Source organism: Gobius niger (assembly GCF_951799975.1).
Source record: "Gobius niger genome assembly, chromosome: 1".
NCBI classification, from domain to species: domain Eukaryota; kingdom Metazoa; phylum Chordata; class Actinopteri; order Gobiiformes; family Gobiidae; genus Gobius; species Gobius niger.
The window spans coordinates 47,116,288-47,135,834 of NC_136852.1; the positions used below are offsets into that span (position 1 = coordinate 47,116,288).

Genomic DNA, 19,547 nt, shown 5'->3' on the forward strand with positions numbered 1-19,547 from the left:
ATGGCAATTGTGTTAATGTTTTTGTCCTCTTTTGGGCTGTTTGGAACCATTCTGGCCATGGTTTTGTCATATTTCGATCTTAGCCCTAATTTAGATTGTTATGCCTGTCATAGTCTTGGTTTAGAAGTGATGGGACATGAGGAACATTTTCTATTTAAGGTAGCATTCGCCATGAAAAGCTTAAGTAGTAATGATAATTTATTACATTTCTGATTTATTTCATTGAGTTTACTACTGGCATCAAGTAGGAAGAAACAAAAGTAACAAAGCAGAAAACTGTTGCTCTATAGAAGTAGAAAACCTATAGAAATAACCTTTGATTGATAAACTACCTAAAAAAGCTCAACCTTACTATGATAAGATCGACAGGTAAATTTAAACTCACTGTCCACCAAACAGTTGCATTCCCAGCAGCGCAAAGACCACGATGAAGAGGAAGAGCAGGAACAACAGGCTGATGATGGACTTCATCGAGTTCAACAGAGACACAACCAGGTTTCTTAGAGAGTTCCAGTACCTGCGCACAGAGGATAAGGGGAAACGTAAGGGTATATGAATAAATGTGCACACAAGGAATGAGGAGGGGGAGGGCTTTTTGGATTTCTTACTTGGTAACTTTAAAAATGCGGAGCAGCCGCAGAGCCCGCAGCACACTGATCCCAAATGAGGCTCCTGGTTTGATGGCCGCCCAGATTACCTCAAAAATACTTCCGATAATAACCTAAAATGGGAGATATTTAACATGAACGTAGTTTAAATGTTGTCTATAAAGTAATTTTAAAACCGGCAAAGGGTCCAACAGTGCGTAACAGAAAACAATAGTAGAATAAAAATCCAAGAATAATCACATTTGTTAATCTATTTACTTTTTAAATAAAGTGAGCCCTGAGTTTGCCTCAAAGCTAAACTAACCCCAAAGTCAAAGCAGTTGAATGAAGAGTGAAAGTAGTTCTGGGGTCCGAGTCCGTACATTTTCATCGACATCTCGGCTAAAAACAGTCCCAGAAAGACAAACTCGGCCAGATCTAAAAAAGAGACAGAGAGAGAGAGAGAGAGAGAGTGAGAGAGAGAGGAAACACAGATCGATGTCGGAGGTTAATAGACACTGCTCCTGTTGATTTCTTGGGCTCGATTGGCCCACAGCGCTGCCCTGAAGAGAGAGGAGCGCTCTGTGGGAGGCCTATGTTTACATGCTCTGAACCTGCTGTAACACACAGAAGGGAACAGTGAAAAAGGCAACTGTCTGCACTGACTGTCCGCAGTGTCTGACCTTTGAAGGTGTTTGCTACTCATTTTCGTTTTTGCTTAACATGTGGCTTCAATGACGTGCGTGTGTTAACTGCATTAGAATGGAAATTTGAGTAGCTTACTTAAAATGTATTTAAAGAGTGAAACAAAAGCAAAAGAATACTTTTATAATTTCCCCTGCAAAATCTGCAAAACTTAAATCTATAGTACCGGTAGCTTATCAGTAAGCAGTTAGTCGCGAGAGGTGGGCGGTAAAGAAGTAAATTGACTGTGCTTCTTAAAGGAACAGGCCACCGTTTTCGATGCGTAACTGTCTGGTCTTTGTGCGTGCGCTCAGTCACGCAAATATTGTTAGCATTTAGCCTCTTCCAGTGAAGGTATAGCTCCAAACTGGGGAGCACTTCGACGTTAAAGTGCTCCTAAGGTGTTATTACGCCTTGCAAAAATAGTGCCCCTTTTTATCCGCTTAGAAAATCGACATGTTTAATTTTGTGTAACTAGACTTGGATTGTAAAACTACTCACGTAAAGTATTTTTATAGGGACTAACTTAACCCCAGTTTGGAGCTATACGTATGCTGGGAGACATTTGCGTGACTGAGCGCACGCACAAAGACCAGACAGTTACGCATCAACTCGTCTAAGCTAAGGTAAGAACATATCTCAGTATGGAAAAACGGTGGCCTGTTCCTTTAAGTAAACTTTCAGAGGTTCAGTACTTTATTTGAGCGGCATTTTTGTTCAGAACTTTTTTCTTTTACTCCACTACATTTCTACAAAGTCTCAAAAGTTAATTTGGTGCATTATTAGACTTAAAGTGATAGTCTGTAAGGTTGGAAATTGAAGAGAGTGAAATTTCAAAGTAAACAATCAAGTTCCTCCCCTCCTGATTGGACCGGAAAGCCACTCCTGTTTTGCAAAATTAGGAGAGCGAGAGCAAACTTTCAAAAGTAAATGATCAAGCTCCCTTCCCCCTTCTCCTGATTGGACCAGACAGGCCGGTTCACTGGTAAGCTTGTCTAATTTGTTGTAAGTGGCAACCCGGGCATTCTGACTAGCTGCTGAAATCAGCGAAGGGGAGGACTTAAAAAAATATTATTATTGAATATTTATTTAATTTTCAAGTTTCGTCAAATTTCAGGCCCAGATGGTCAATTATAAGCAGTTGTAAAACTTTTAAACTTGCAGACCATCACTTTAACAGTCTAAATAAATACACACTCTATGAACAGAAAGTGGCGCTGTGCAGATGTACTGTCAAATGCCAATTACTCAAAACACCCATCGTGTTGCTGTACCTGTGAGGAATTCGGAAGCAATTTTCATGGCGCAGTAATTTCTCATAACATAGCACTAAAACTGATTTGTACTTTCTGATTTTAATACTTACTTTTTTTTTTTTTTTTGACTGACCCACCAGTTGAATACAGACATATTATAGACAGAATTATAGCAAGGCCAAACAGTCTGTATAGTCTGTAACAACACGGTCATCAGCAACAATGTTACATAGACACATAGAATGTCGAGACACATTTCGCAAGATACATTCCTGTTTTTCAATTCCCTGGGATAGAACTATTGCAAGTCACAGCCTTTGTCGACTCTTGCATCACCCAGACCTAGATGTTTTATTTTGAGCAGTCTTACTCACACAGTGCGTAGGTGAGCCACTCGGGCTGGTCGTAGTGGACGATAGCCACACACAGAGTGTTCAGTCCCACCACGTACAGGACGGTCCAGTAGAAGCTCTGGGACTTGACCAGTCTGCGGATGGTGAAGCGGATCCTCTTCTCTTTCCTCCTGAAGTACGACGAGTTCTCGTTTTTACTCTTCACGCTGCCGCGGGCGAACGGAGAGCCCTGGGGAGCTGCTGGGACGAGAACAATTGTTAAAAGTAAAGTATTTTGTCTTATTCATGAGTAACTGCTTTATTTCAGAAACAAAATAGTGAGAAAATACTGAAACGTCTGGACAAATAACACTGATTATCTGCATTAAAAGAGAGGTTTTCAGGAAAATCATGACTAAAACTGAAGATTTGTATGTTTTAAGTAACTATAGATTTTTATATCTGGGCTGTGTTCTCAGTCATGGTATGGATATTGGGTCACCTATTATTGCGATAATGATAATTTGGTATAATCAATCAAACTGGGATGTTCAGCAGATGCGTGTAGCTCATAACAAGTGTCCAAATCCCAAAGAGAGAGCTTCAGTTTTTCAGTTTGACAGTATGTATCTGTGCCCAGAGTAAAACCCACATCCCCACAACGTAATGCAGCTCATTGCCTCTCCTCCCCGAGAACCTACCGTGGCCTGAACTATATTAAACTTTCTGTCCCTTAAATTAAGCCATAATGTCAAGTAGTGCTGGACTCAAAAAGAAGAAGAAAAATGGGCCTATTAGGGTTTCATTAGTAGCACAGGAAGCACAGCGGGCCAATCACTTCCTGCTCTATTTTAATCCGTAGATATGACTCAACACCTGGTGACCCACTCCAGACTGCGCCGTGCTTCAATCCAATTATTGTTCTTTCAAAGTAATACGGAGGATTCGTTTGTAAACGTTTGACTCATACGTATGATCAAGCTTTGCAGGAAGAGATTTTCTTCCCCTGTGAGTTTGTACTGCACAGTTACAAACTCGTCCCAAACTCAATAGGACTAACCTTGATTAAAATAGATAGAGATGAAAGCCTCCCACATAAAAGTGTTTGCCCAAAGTACGCAGCTAATACAGTTTCTCTTAATTTTCTATCATTTGTAAATTACTATAGTATTGTGGCTGATGGCGATGGCACAAATACACAAAAATGGCATAAATGCTAATAAAAGACATTTTACTTTTCATATTGTTGTTTGATGCAGACGGCAACGTGTCATTCAAGCGGCTGTGGCCTAGCCGAGGGAGGAAAAAAAGCTCTCATGGGAATCACAATTTTTCACTTTTCTTAGCCGTTTTCTAGGCTAAACATATTTATCACACACAGATAAAGTCAAGCCAAAATCGGGTCAATATGAATGTTTTCTTCACAAGAAATTGTTCAGCAGAAGCGAAAAACAGCACTTGTTAGCTAACGTTAGCATAATGTGCCATGAAGCTAATGTAGCTTCCTGGTTAGCATGGTCCGTTTTGTAGTAACCACTTTCCTCCTCTCCATATCGCTGTGTCTTTATTTAGTAGAAACATATATTCATAATTCAGCATTTGTTAGAGTAGAGTAGCCTAGTGGTGGAGAAATGGGAGAAAGTACATTTTTTTCTCTTCTTTGTTTTCTTTTCCTGCTCTAGCTGCGTCAAATATCACATATGGGCAATTTCAGAGATGCCGTCTGTATCTACTTTGAAAAGTTAGTCACGACAATCTATGACTGTTTGTTCTTTTGGTAAGACAGAAAGGTTTGTGTGCCTGCTTTAGTGAGGTAAACAAACCTTTCTGTCTTACCAGCAGAACAAACAGTCATAGTTTAATCGAAGAAGACAGTATTAACCTTTTACAAAGTATACTCACCGACAGACGATATGTCAGTGAAGTGGTCCTCTCCTTCCTCTGCGTTGATCAGGTCATTCTTGCTTTTCTTCGCTCGCTTTAGCACTGACGGTAAAGAAAGCAAAAGTTAGGGCAAGAAATAACAACCAGATTCAGCTTTCAGGGGGCAGAGTGACCCTGTTTACAATATTAGCCTTCACCGGGCTTGTTGTTTTTAGCATCTGTGCTCCTTCCAGGTTTTCAGCTGCTCATGACACAGCAACTGAGAACAGCAGCCGTTATGAGCGAAAATACTTAAGAACCAAACAAGTAGGCTATACACGCAGAGATATAAAAGGTGTGTTTGAAATAACAGTGTGGAAAAACCTGTCTACCCATCATTAGTTAATCAGTCCGATGTGCTTACATAACATCTCCTCTTATTCTCATCCTCCATCCTTAAATGCTCACTCATGTCTTTAGCTTTCTCTGCAGCTGATCATGTACAATATTGGTCTCAGTTAAAAGGCCCCCTTTTTCGTAAATTCCCATTCAGCTTCCTTGTTAAGTGCTGAATAAAAGTCAAGGAGGGCGTCAAACCCTCCAGAGCGGAGAGTATTAAAACTAGCGTGAAGGGCCTACACTCCCACGCTGCCTCTGAACTGCAGTTTACTAATCCTAATCACATTAGTGTACGGCCGTTATAACTGTGGCGGGATACTGACAGCGGAGAGGGGGAGAGAGAGACAGGACGGACCGGGTAACGATGGAGTATTCAGTTTACCCACAGACTTTTAGGGGAAAAAGATAATCCAAAGAGTTAAAAAAAAAAATATTCCACAGGTCAGACTGAAGACCCGATTTTTGTTGGCCCCTGACATGATTTTTATAACTGGCCTGATAATTAATTGTATCAAAAACGTTAGAACTACCTTTCCCCAGTGCTGTAGCGATGTTAATGCTGACAGGGAGAAGAAGACACAGCTTTTTATGGGACTTCCGCCGCTTTAAACCTTTTTTTCAACAAAGACATGTACAGAGGACCAGAGGACGGAGAGCACAGATGTGTCTGAAACAGGTGGGACAGACTGACTAAAGCCTTTCTGTGTTCAGCTTATCATGTGCTGGTGGAGTTGACAATCACATGACATTGAAAAGCGAACATCGCACTGTCTCTTCGGAGAATATCCAAATCCGTGTGTAAAAGTGTCAGGTCGTAACTGTGAAGTGAGGAGATGTGGCATGTGGGATGTGTCTCGTGCGCTGCATTTGACACATGCCCCTTTCTCCCTTTTTCTCCATCTTTTTTCCAGAGCGCCATAAAACGCTCAGTTTCTCTCAACATCGAGCACAATGTTATGTCACGAACAGACAGGACGCTGTTCAGTATGTTGCTGCACTAATGAGTCCTGTGGAGGAGGAAATATTCAAATGCTGAACCTAAAGCAGCTGCAGAGAGCCACTGTTTCAGAAAAATAAAGTGGGACAGATGAAAAACCCGCCTGATGCAGGTCACTCTGTCATTAATTAGTAACACATGGATTATTAGCCAACATGAGTTTATTACAAAAAACACAAATTGTCTGTGTTTGTGGCCTTTGACTTGGTATTTCTGACTTTAACCTCTTAACCCCCACCTGAACCGAGCCTATTTTCTCCAGTTTGTCATTACCGAAATCTAAAAGCTTATTGAAAAAGGCTCAAAATAGCGACGAAAACAAGGATGAAAACGCAACAAAAGAAGTGTCAAAAAAGCAGCAAAAAAGTGGCAATAACGTGACAGTGTTTTTGCCGCTCTTTGATGAAAAAGCAATGTAAAAGTCACAAAAGAGCAACAAAAAACGTGACAGAAACGCAAAACAAAGGTTGTGGGTAAAGACATGCAAATCCACAGGTCTAAGTCAGTGTGCTGGATCAAGGAATGAGAAATAATAAAGAAATAAAAGATCAGCACAACTTTTAGCTCCCAAGCTTATTTAATGCTCACCAAGTGACCTTTCGGGCCTTAGCCCTTCTTCAGACAATTAAAAAACAGCTCAAACACACCTGTATATATGTACATTGCTTAATTGCAGGGGTCATGTGTCATTGTACGTCACATGACGCAAGACATGTCACATGATTTGAGTCCAAAAAGAGACACATACATAAAATGTTGCCACGTACAGGGACCAAACCTATACAGGTTCCTGTACAGGACAGTGGAGACAGATATACAACTACGGTTCTATGAATCCCGAATGACTGCCAGATCTTCTCTGTCACTCAGAATCCTTGTGTTTCCGCGAGACGATTCTGTAGGACCAGCCGCTTGCATGACGTGGGACTATATAGCCTCCTGATTGGTCATCCGGAGGTCACATGTGCATACATATTAAAGGCATATCAAATAATAAAAGGTGGTCAAAAAAAGGCTTCATCTTCGGCCCGACCAACACTATATTTACATTTTTGGCCGCTGCTCCAAATGAGTTTGACACCCCTGGTACAGGCTCATTAAAAACGCACTAAAACTCGCTTCTCACATCGTCAACCATTTGCAATGATGTTTCTCTAATAACCTCTAAATGCTATTCAGATGCATGGAAAAACAGCTGCCAGTGCTCACCTGAGTTGCTGGCTTTCTTTTTGTACCACGCTGCGTCCAGAGATTTCTCCTCTGCGTTCTTGTCTTCTTCAGCGAGCATCACCTCCTCTGCAACACAACACAATACATTATTAAAGTTTATGACACAACAGTTCAGTACAAGCTTCTTTTGACTCATACACAATATCAAGCATAAAATGCCTTGGCCTTTGAGGTAGATAATTGCTTATATTTGATAGGCGATATCGCTCAGACTGTGTGATGGTAGCAAATCAAGTGGAAAAGGTCACATTTTTGCAGCGCTTTTTCACTTCCTTGACTCACACATTTATCCACCAGTGCGTGCAGACAGTAGCAGCCGGGCATGTCAAGTGTCTTACCCAAGGACCATGATTACATGATTACAATGTTTGCTCATTTCTTACCAGCTTTGCAGATCCACTCGAGGTACCCGGTCAGCTCCCTCTCGATCTGTTGCTGTCGGCGGAGCTTCAGAAACTCCTGCCTCTTCTCCACTCGCTCCCTCTCTTTGGCAAACTCCCTGCAAAAACCACAAAACCAGCGTTCACCGAATGTGATGAGATGACACACAGAGGCTGGATCAGTGCAGTGTTGTTGACAGGGGAGTAGAATCCAGAGGGAAGTATCACAGATGGTTCATTATTAAGGCAAAAGAAGTCAAAGTCAAAGTTAAAGTTGTATTGTCCTTTTCACCTCATGCAAACTGCATACCGGGATTATGTAACTCTCAATCTCAAACAGTACAGATCAAAATCAAGTATCTAAAAATACATGTACATAATATAGGCACATTTCGGAGTGGAGGCGATGTGGTTTGTAGGTACGGTGCAAGCAGAGGAAGATGAGGAAGGGAGCGAGTTGAACTTCCTGAAGCCCGAATTTAAAAAATAAAATAAAATTGAAAATGCAAATGCAAATCATTACTTGTGAATAACCACATTTTTTGTTTTATGTTTGAAATATATCCCATAAAGAATATATAGTCCAGAATTAATATTTGTACACAGGCTCTGATATTTTGTTGATTAAAAGTACCGTCTGTCAAAAGATCCAATGTTGCGTTAATTTGTCTCCAAGATCTTGTATTGATGATGAGAGAGTGTGACAACCAGGCAAAGCCTTCTCCAGCACATCCCTCTTCTCAATGGTGTGAAGATCTGGACTCTGTGGTTTCCACTCCATGTGTGAAAATTAATCCTAGCACTGTCATCTGGGAATAGCTCGTGCCATCAGGGAAGAACAAATCCATTGATGGAAAAATCTTGATTTGGATGTTCAGGTTGTCAGCCGATCTCATTCTTTGAGCACTACTGCCCCATTCCCACTGGCAGTCCCTACCCAGCCTAGTTCCTGGTGCACCCTGTTAAGTGACCACTGCCCAATCCAGGCTGACCAGGTACAAGTTTTGGGACCGAGCTCAGCCCTGGGCCAGAGCGCACTGAACTGATGCTAACGTGACGTGAACAGAGTGAGGCTCTGATTGGCAAACGAGAGAGAGGACAGCCCTCACTAAAACAGGCAGGTTATACGAGACTGAATATTTTATAACATCACACTGCTGTTGAAAAAGGTGATGTTGCCAATGATAGCATTTAGCCGCGGTTGACACAACTTTAGCTGGTGTTGGCATAACATCGCCATGTAGCTTAGCTTCGTAGTTCGTCTTTTAGCTGCTTCTTTCCTTAAGTTTTTACCTTGGCACCTCTGAATAATCCCGTAAACCTCACCAAAAGGCATTATTTGTCCACATTGTGTATTCTAGTAACAAGTCGCGTAGGCCACTGCGACTAAACCGTGCTGAGTAGAAGAGCACCACGTGGAAAAGCCCAAATAGTGTTGCTGAACTTAGACCTGACCAACGGCAGCAACCGCAGATCAACAGTTAAACCCAAGTGGCAAATTTGTTTTGGTCAGACAGTGTATGATTGTCATAAGGCTCGATGTTGCTTTAAAGGAAATGGGATTTCCAGTAAGCCAACATTGTTCAGTAACATTCACCAAATGCTCTGTTCACTGTATATGCAACACTCCAATGTCCAAAGCGACTATGACCTCCTCAAATCAACCAACAGTGATCATTGAGGGGGAAATAGGGAGACAAAAATATAGGCGAACTAATGTAAAATTACTCATGAACACTTGATGATAAACAAACCTAGCATACACCCATTTTAGTGGAAAGCGAGCTCTAGTCTTTTGTTGCTGCTGGTAGACGCTGTGGTCCTGTGCTGTGCTGTGCTGTGAGGTTACATCAAAACCCCACATGACCCCGAGGCTGTGCCGCATTTTAATGAGCTGCATTGTGAATGAGAAATGTGAGCACTAAGGCCATGCTGAGGACCCGTCACCAGGGAAGTGGTGACGGAAGTGTAAGTAAAATGAGCACTATCGGCTGGTCAGCATAGGTTGTCAACATTTTTTTTTAATAACTAAGAAAGATAATGGAATCAAACCAGAAGCTTAGAGGGATTTTCACTGTTAAACAAAAGTAGCAGTGTATTCTTTGTGACATACTAAAGGCATACTTTTGGCAAACCAATGCAAAGCCAGAAGGAAACTGACACAGCCTGAAGCTCAAATCAACGCAATGCATACAAAAATGTAAGTATTCATATCGTGGAGAGTTTGTTCATGTTTTTCTAGTAAAAAATGTTGTTTGGTTGTGAGCCTTTATGAAACCATTGTATATTCAGACTGACTTTGTGCTCCACAGTGCACTGAATTGATATTGGTGTAAATAATCTGATAGAAATGGGGCTATTTTGGGATTGAGAGACCATTCTTATGTTTGCTCTACAGCGAAACAGCGTTCAATTATTTATATCTAATTTTTGTACAGCTGTTTGTTCAATGTTAGTTGTTTTTAAAATGCATTGTAAATAAATCTGCAGCTATCTTTGCATAGGAAATGATTAGGCAAGTAATTAGGGAGAGTAAAGGGGTGGGATGAAGGGAATACGAATGAACTGAAAACAATCTTCCACGTTTCATAGTACACGAAAGCAAAACATGTGTAATTGTGTATGTTTATCACGTGTAATGAAGCTACACAGACAGAAGTAGTGATTAGACAGCGTGATTCGAGACTTTGGTTAGGAGGTTTAGACCAATACAAAAGACAACGACGCGGAGAGAATAGAGCAGACATCCCCAGTGCAGGGATCTCCGTCCGTCCGCCCCCGCAGCCTCTGATTGGTGTGTCTCCCTCAGTGCCGCCGGGGGAAGCTCCTGCAATGCAGTAGCTGTCTGCCTCGCTCTCTCCATACGTCGCTGCCACTGTCTCGATCTCATTGTGTAGCCAGTTTTAGCAACTGGTTGTTTTCACATGATCGCTAGTACTTCATCAATGGTTAAGACTGAAACTATAATGATTGTTTTTGTTGCTCAATTCATTTTCCATTTCGTCAACTTGTCACATTTATACTAATTGTGCCTTAGGGGAATTTGCCAAATTTTCACCGAGCTGAGGTAAATATGAAAAAATGAAAATAAAGAGCCAAATAAAGGTTTCTTGATTGAAATGAATTACATTTAGTATTTACACATCTTAATAATAATAATAATGCATCGGTTTTATATAGCGCTTTTCTGGACACTGAAAGACGCTTTACATTGCACTATTCATTCACTCCATACTTGGTGGTGGTAAGCTATTAATGTAGCCACAGCTGCCCTGGGGTAGACTGGCGGAAGCGAGGCAACTAGTCTGCGCCATCGGCCCCTCCGACCACCACCAACCACTCACTCACTCACTACATTCGCCATCTTGTTCATGATCTTACATTTTGTCTGTCAAGATAATGCTCTATTGATGGAAAACAGCTTCAAAGTTTCCTCAGCATGGACTTCAAATCACCTCTGGCCCTTTAAGACCTCACCCAACCACCAAAATATTGCAATACATAATATTATTGACAAACTTCAGGAAAATCCACAGTTACCATAGAGATCCGCCATCTGTTTGCAGCTGCTAGCATACATTTTCCATAGACTAACATTAGAAACAGTACAAAAAGTATCTAACATCTAACCCACTGTGGTGTCCAAATGTTTTAATGCGAACAACAACATTTAAACTTCCAAAATCTCCATTAGTTTATAATTGCTGCTAATCCCGTGATGTTTAGCGATATAACATCACATTCCCAAACACAATACAAGGGTGTGCGCGCTCTAGCCGTCGGGGAAGAAAACCTCTCATCTGAATCACTATTTTCCCTCTCTTTCGCCTTTTTCTGGTGGACACTAAACATATTTATCCCACACCAATAAAGTCGAGCCAAAATTGCGTCCATATGGATGTTTTTTCACAGCAAATTTTTCAGAAGAAGCGAGAAACTGCACTCGTACCTTACGTTAGCATGAAGCTGAAACGTAGCTTCCTAGTTAGCATTGTCAGTTTTTTAAGTGTTTATGGGCTTTTGAACCACTCCAAGTCTCTGTATCTTTATTGAGTAGAAAAATATATTCATAATTCAGCATTTGTTGAAGAAGTTGTTGAAATTAGAGAAAGTTTAGTTTTTTTCTCTTCTTTTCCCCCCTCTGGCTACTGCGAACATGACCATATATGGGCAACTGCAAAGATGCCGTCTGTATATCGGTGCCAGTATCAAAAGGTGCTGCAATGCGTTTCATAATAGCAAAGTTTCAGTGGCTTTTTTACATCTCACTGTTCTATGGAGGAAGGGTAAGCTACGCCACGAGAGCGAGAGCCTTGGGACAGCGATTCTTGGTTGCAAAGTTCTGTAGAAGAAGCTCAGAGACATTGGTGGAGCAATGTATGATCAGGATCCAGTGCGCTTCGAAGAGCTGCAGTAGGTGATAGTGGGAGATTCAAATATTTTTTCTCCCAAAAAAAAAGCTCAGATGATTTTGAATAACATCCTCCCCTTTAATTTGGAATGTTTTAGTTGTAATGTATATTGTAGTGCATCCCAATCCAGGAGGACTGATTTCCGTAATAATTATACATTTTCTGTCATCTCGATCAAAATCTACAGGCCTAAATAATGTTGCAATGTCACATGAAACCCAAGAATAACTACAGTATATGCTGAGCGAGTTGGCAGCCGCGAGTGTTGTGTGAGGAGGAAGAAAATGAAATCGTTGCAGCTTGTATTTGCAGTTTTGTAACAGCGCTCTGCCCACAGGTTTGCACTCTGTCATGGGAATTAAGTGCATATGCCAGGAGCAGTTCAAACACAGCGCTGAATCACTGCAAATGAGATCATAATAACACTTTATTAATTCACTTATCCTCTGTTTGCATTACGAGGGGATAGAAAAATAACTATGGACGTATCGGGGCGCAGCCTAGACATGATAAATATAGGCAGACATACATTCGTGGCACTAAATACAAAAGTATTTATTTATTTGACATTTTGAAAGACAACATTTCTAAGCCAAGTTGTGCCATAAACCTAACAGACGGACAGCTGAAAGTGTCACCTGAAGACTCATATCTCATGCCCGTGTTCTGCCCACGCTGATGGGATAAAAGCCTGGCCCAGAGTCCCGCGCCGCTCCCCTGGGTGTGCGCCGCCGCTCCGTCCCGCTCTGAAGCTCATACCGTGGCCTTTAAGCGGTGACATGGCCCCCACATGGCCCTGTCAGACTGGATCAATGACCTTTCCCCTCCAATGAGGCTCCGCCTCATCTGACAACTTCTGTGGAGGGATCCGGAAGCAAACGGGACGGCCTGGACACTGCGTGGGCGGACACTAAAGGGTAACTGCGCGAATGGTCAGAGATGCCGTATTTATCCTTGAATTTAAATGGTTTCCATACACATTATTATCTCAATGTCAGTCGTGACATTAATGATATTACACTTGGCTTTATGGAAATAGTTCTGGACACATTTTACATTTACACTATAGGTGCAGCATGCCCACAAACATATTCATGCTATTTTCCAGCTTGTACTCACTATTTAACACCTGTCTTTTGATACATTACCCCAATGGAAAGCATGTTCATTTGATCATCTTTTTCACTAACACAATAAACAGCTAAAACAAAACATCCAGCAGTTTCCGGTCATAAAGAGTAAAAAAAACAAGTTGGTGTGGCTGAAGTGAACTATATCGAGTGTTTTTTATGTTGCAATGAGAGAATTTAATTCGCTTTTCCTGAGTTCGTACTGGATAGGCAGCACCCCAGGAGGAGTTTTCTGCCACAGTATAGCCACTGGAGAAGATTCAAAGATCATTCGAAGCTTTGCTAGTGGCTCGAAACACAACTCCAGGTATATTTTTCATGAGAAACCCACTTTGTAACATAGTTAAAGCATTCTGAATTGGTATTTCTTATTTTTTATTCTTTTTTAAGTTTAAATAAAAACCTTAGTGGCACAGATTATTTCACTTTCACAGGGAATGCTCAGATGTCCAGAGCTGGTATTGGAGAATGGCTCCTGCTGAAATAACTATTGTACTTTACGTTTTAGTTGTAGGGGAAGCGGAGCACTTGGAGCAAACCAACACCATGAGGAGAGCATGCGAGCTCCATAAAGAAAGACCTGGAGCTTGCATGTTCTCCTCAAGATTAAATGTTGGGTCAGATTGTAAATGCATTCATGGAAAAACTTTGGTAAAATGGTCAACATTATCTTCTGTTGTGTATTGGTGCAGAAGTCAATCCAGATTCTGCTGCTTTAGATGGGGCACTGCACATCAAAAAGACATCCTACCAATGGCCAGATCACAAATAGCGTATTACAAAAATGGATCCCTATCAATCCAGGGTTAACATAGCTGACTCACTGGTGTGTTTTGAAAGGTGTGTTGATGATAAAGCACTCACAGATCCACAAGGCGGAGATGCCGACTCCATTGAGAAAGCCTGCATGTTTTTAAATCAGCAAGTTTTGATATCAAGGCACAGCTGGAGAGGCAAAAACATTTTCTAAGCTCCCGAGGGCTCACACGGATATTGCTTTCTTACTGAGAAAACCTGAATAAGTTGCATTTTCCCTCCCTGTAAGTAGATGCGGGGACGGGCCGAAAAAGATGTTCTGCAAATTACTTAAAGTCTTTAAGGCACAGTCGCTTGCTCTCTCGCTCTAATTTCAAAGAGGAGCGGAGTGAGCAAATGGATTTTACACCAGCGGGACAAACGGTGGCTTATCAAGAGAGGGCAGGAGCAGGCAGACACGCAGTACTGCAGCTTCTATCCGCGTCAGTGACCCACGACCGGGAAAAAGGCAACTTAAAGAGAGAGCTTTCTGTCTGTCTATTTCAAATGTGGCAGATAAAAAATAGTCAACACTGTTTGTGGGGAAAGAATGCTGCACATACTACGACAAAATGATGTGCAGAATGTAAAAAACAAACAAGAACATATTAACAAAAGCAAATCTACACCACCAATTTACAGGTATATCTAATGTGGGTAAAGCGTCTTGCCCAAGGACACAATGATCAGAAGAAGCCAAGATTCGAATTGCTGACCTTTGCATCTGTGGCCAAATGCTCTAACCACTGATACACTGTCATACTTTAATTACTGGATGCAAAAAGTTAAGGTTTTTTAGATGTTTTGTTGCACAGAAAACTGTAACATAAATCATCTTGATAAATGAATCTGGGAGCAACTTTTTGGCCAGATTTTCTTTTATTTATGATGCTTCCCAATCCTTTTTGAGATTGACCTGTTATCTGCAATCTTAGAGTTATTTTCTCTGATTATACAAAGCAGGGACCAAAATTAAAAAAAGTATTTGGACCCAAGCAATGGCCGCTTGTAGCAGAGACAACCTAGAGACGACGCTAGGGGCCAACATTGCCCTCCATTGTACCTCCATATGGGGCGGCAGAACAAGCTAGTTTTCCATCAGGAAGCATTGCATTTTAGGCACGTTAAAAACAACTGTAAAGCCTGGTGCCTCATTTTTTAAAACTTTTTGCAACTAGATATTCCTCCTGTGATAACGCTGAGTGAGGCACAGTAAAAAGGACCAGGCGGGTTTTCGCAACGTACATTTCAGAAATCTCGTATACTAATAAGGGCCGGACTTTGATTGACAGGCCGCTAGCATTAGACCGAACTACACGTCAGGCGAGGGCCGAGTCTACAGTGAAGAGCCCGCCCTTATGCCCTTTTTAGGAGCATGCTCGATCATAGGAGGAGTCTGTAAATCCGACATGGAGTCCCCCTTTCTATTCGAACGTAAACGGGGAGGAGTGAGGTGGAGCTGTCTATAATTTTTTTACACTCTATCGATCCTAGTTTTCATTCTGTTGGTCCAGGGACAGCATTAAAGGAAGTGACTTGGTTGCCCCCTGCCTCCATGTATGGATGTGATTTTGACTTGACTATATAAATGTGCAAATCTTCCACAAGTTATTGTTCTGTCATCTGGTTCTAGCATATATATTTTAGTATAGGTCTCGGAAAAAAGTATCACTCAGATATTAGTATCGAAAAACCAAGTATCATATTGCAAAAAATGCAACGGTAGCCCTAGTGATACCTCATTTGAAAGCCTAGACCTTCTAGTTTCTAAAAATTTGTATAAGATCTGGTTGAGTGAAACTTAAATGATATTTGTGGCTCCCATTCCTTTAAACACTCGCATAACCACCACAGGCTGGCAAAGATACAAGCAAAGCGAGGTAATTGTCCTGTTCAAGTAACACAATTGCCTTTCTGGGTACTATCACTAGAACTAGGTCTTTAACAGGACTAAACCAAGTCAAAATGTGTATTTCTAAACAAGAACTGAGAGCTTGAGAAACACTGATCAACACCAACTTAACCACTGTCACCCTTTCCGCTGTATTAATGGCTAACTTCCTCCGTTCTTTCAATGGCGACGCTTGATTTATTTCAGACGAGGCACCACGTACAAAACTGAGGTTCCAAATATCAGGAGACTCCCAACTCTGAAGCAAGATGTTAATAACTGCAAGGCAATATTACAAAGGAGACAATAAACACACAGCCCTATCCCACGATGATATTTCCCCGGTTATGGCACATACAGAGGCGCCATCTGCCACCGAAGCCCGCTGAATTAAACGGAGTGAGCGCGCAGAACTGGCAGGCTCTATAATCACGTGAATCTATGTTTTAATAAAAGTTCATGAATATTATATTGCTGCGGATCCACTAAAATAAATGAGTGAAGGGGAGGAGAGACTGTGAGAAAGAGAGGAAAACAGAGAAAGCACAGAGGCAGATGGGACAACAAATAAAGTATAAAAATGCAGTTTGTGTTTTTTAATGGACAAAACTATGCCAGGCAGCCATCACACATCTCAAGAATGATACATTTTTATAGCGTTTCACCAACAAATGCAGCGTTTTTACTTCAATTAACCACTCGTCCATTCACGTACCGACTTTGGGCTTTGTTCATTGGCAAAACAAGCGAGTGACAACCACAACAACGAAAACGGCTGTTTAATACTGGCTCTGAAGTTTGGTCAACAACAAAAATAAAGCCAGGGAAGACTGTTGGCTACCAGGCGATCACTGGGGACAAATATGCCATTGGATGGTTTTTTAGAAGACAAAGACGACAGAAAAGTAACTGAAAGTCGTACTATCAAGGTAAGTTAACCTTCATAGTAGTTATTGGATAATGTTTCTAAAGTAAATGTCAAACTGAACTTGAATTGTACTCACAAAACTACTAAGTGCTCTTCTATCCTGCCTTTCTCACTTTTTCAATGTCACAGAGAGGCAACAGGAATAACTGTGGGATACTGCGTAAAAATGCAAACTCAAAGCATAAACAAAGCAAACAATTCTGAAAGAATCTGCTGAAAGATGCCGTGTACCATATTTTCCGGACCATAAGTCACCCTTTTTGTTTGGCTTGGGGTGCGACTTATACTCAGGTGCGACTTATATCAAAATATATAATTTCACATGTTTGTTACTTTCACACTGACTGCCACTAGAGGGCCCTCTAGGCTGGTCTCAGGTATCTGCTATTCCTGTGCCACTGAAGATTTAAAAAACGGTAATCGAGCAGCAGAAAGGAAGGTTTGGAGTGAGCGAGAAACTTTTGAGGGACTGGCAAAAAGCGGAGGTTACTCTGACTGCAATGAAGAAAACAAAAAAAGCTAATGACAGGTTCAAAGCTAGATGGCATCTGCAAGAGGTACGAGTGCCCATGCCCAGGTACTCGCCAAGGCTGGTGCGACTTATACTCTGACGCGACTTATACATGTTTTATCTTCTTTATTATGCATTTTTTGGTTGGTGCGACTTATACTCCAGAGCGACTTATAGTCCCTAACCCTAAATACGGTAAGACAGGCACCAATGTCGATGTTATGTACAGCAGTGGCCCCTTCCTAAGCTTTTCTCCCATAGACCGTACCAGACTGAAATAATTTACACTCCTGCAAGAGGCGGCGTACTTTAGTATTGAGCCGTTCTTGTATGAGGAAAAAGAACATTCATTTTAATCGGATCCGGCCAACAAAACAAATTTCTAGAAACAGGCTTGTGATAGCTTCAGGCGTTTCTATGATTCCTATGGATACAACCCTGTCTTTTTCAAAAATCACCCATGGAGCGCTCTTTGAATCGCAGTCCAAGTGTATATTTAAATGTTGCTCCTCTTACTCACCCAGAGAGCACTCCGAGGACCAGGTTCAACATGAAGAAGGAGCCGATGATGATGAGGGGGATGAAGTACAGCCAGTTCCATGTGTTCCCTGAGGCGTCGTTGGCCTAAGACACAAAGCAAAGAATGTTTTAACACATTTTTAGCATTTCAGTAATACCCACTGAGTTCTGTTCACTCTATTGTTAAAGCCAAAGCAACGTTAAGTAGAGCCAAGCGGGAAACTTTAGCTGTAAATTATATTCGAGCTTCTTAAGGTGGCAAACTGCATCCCTACTTTCTTTGTGAGATGCTCTGTCCCCATTGTGCACCATGGGCCTGTCTTCTGTATATTAATGTTTGCACAAGATTAGATTGCCCTGTTTTTCTAACCTCCAGCTGAAGCCAATTCATTTCAGTGTGTGCCTCTACAGATGTGCTCCATTGTCTGCGCAGATAAAGGAGTCGCTCCATAATGGTCCCGCGCACAATAAGGTTATTATACTGTTTAATTAGAGGGGGAAAACGCTGACTTTTAACTCACGCGTGCACGACAGTGAATGCAATCCGATACATGTCACACTGAGAGTAAACAAGATCGCTGTCATATCAGGATGAGAGGAATTAAGACATGACGGCAAATAAGAACATCTACATTGGTAAAAAAAAGGCCTGAATATTGCGTTACTACGATTGAGATTAGGCCCAGATTATTTCTCAGGTTAAAGATGTCAGACCTGCCTCAATGGGCAATTTATCAAGATGTATTTTCTGTCAACAAATAAAAAAAGCATCTATCTTATTTACCGGAGTGGTCAAACCTCGAATGAGAATTTCTGTTTCAGTGTTGTCCTGGCCCAAGAGGTGAAGAACCACAACAATGTTCACAAACGCATCCGAGAAGCTGGACTACCAGGAGCGATCAACTTAATAATTGTGAACACATTTTGCGAACATCTTTTTGACCTCTTAACCCCCGCCTGAACCGAGCGCATTGTCTCCAGTTCGGCTTTACCCAAATCTAAAAGTTTCTCTACTGGAGAGCAACAGTGTCGTGCCTCATTTGAAAGCTAAGACTTACAAAAGTGATCCTAACTTCTTTGAAACGTTGTCGCCGCGTTTGTGTCACGTTTTTGAAGGGTTTTGCTGTGTTTACGTCATTTTTATTGTAATTTATTTATTTTTTGTCACTTTTTTTTTCTTTTTTGCTCATTTTTTGTCATGTTTTTGTCCCTTTTTTGTGTTTTTGGCGCATTTTCATTGCTTTTTTTGTTGTGTTTTTTCGTCACGTTTTTTTGTCACTTTCTTATTGCGGCTTCGTCACTCTTTTTTTAAGCTTTTAGATTTGGGTAAAGCTGAAGAAAATGTGCTCGGTTCACGTGGGGGTTAAGAGGTTACAGCACTTTATTTTTTTATGGCTTCAGTGTGAACAGCAGAGTAAGTACAGGGAACACTGTGCATATGATGGAGAAATCAAATTGTTACATCTAGATCAGTAGATGCAAATAGACAGGAAAATGTGCAATCAAGTAACAGTAACAGGTAGCTTATATACGCATAATGCAGGTGATTGATAAAGTGACACTAATGCAGAGAGGACTGCACGTGATTTTCCATTTAATAAAGAAACCTTGAACCTTGAACCTTATTTTAAGT

General features: G+C 41.3%; 1 protein-coding gene across 15 annotated transcripts in view; it reads right to left on the minus strand.

Moving 5' to 3' along the window:
• Positions 1-19,547, minus strand: part of cacna1ba (calcium channel, voltage-dependent, N type, alpha 1B subunit, a) — a 158,254-nt gene that overhangs the window by 68,725 nt on the left and 69,982 nt on the right. For 8 of the 15 annotated variants that reach the window (XM_079566656.1, XM_079566668.1, XM_079566664.1 and 5 more), the window contains exons 7-14: positions 17,916-18,019; positions 7,732-7,847; positions 7,328-7,414; positions 4,762-4,845; positions 2,902-3,120; positions 913-1,025; positions 609-721; positions 386-517 (exon numbers count right to left, since the gene is read on the minus strand). In XM_079566656.1, coding sequence (XP_079422782.1) covers positions 386-517; positions 609-721; positions 913-1,025; positions 2,902-3,120; positions 4,762-4,845; positions 7,328-7,414; positions 7,732-7,847; positions 17,916-18,019 — 968 coding nt within the window. The remainder of the gene's footprint in view (positions 1-385; positions 518-608; positions 722-912; positions 1,026-2,901; positions 3,121-4,761; positions 4,846-7,327; positions 7,415-7,731; positions 7,848-17,915; positions 18,020-19,547) is intronic. The other 7 variants (XM_079566661.1, XM_079566657.1, XM_079566659.1 and 4 more) reach the window with 1 other exon arrangement.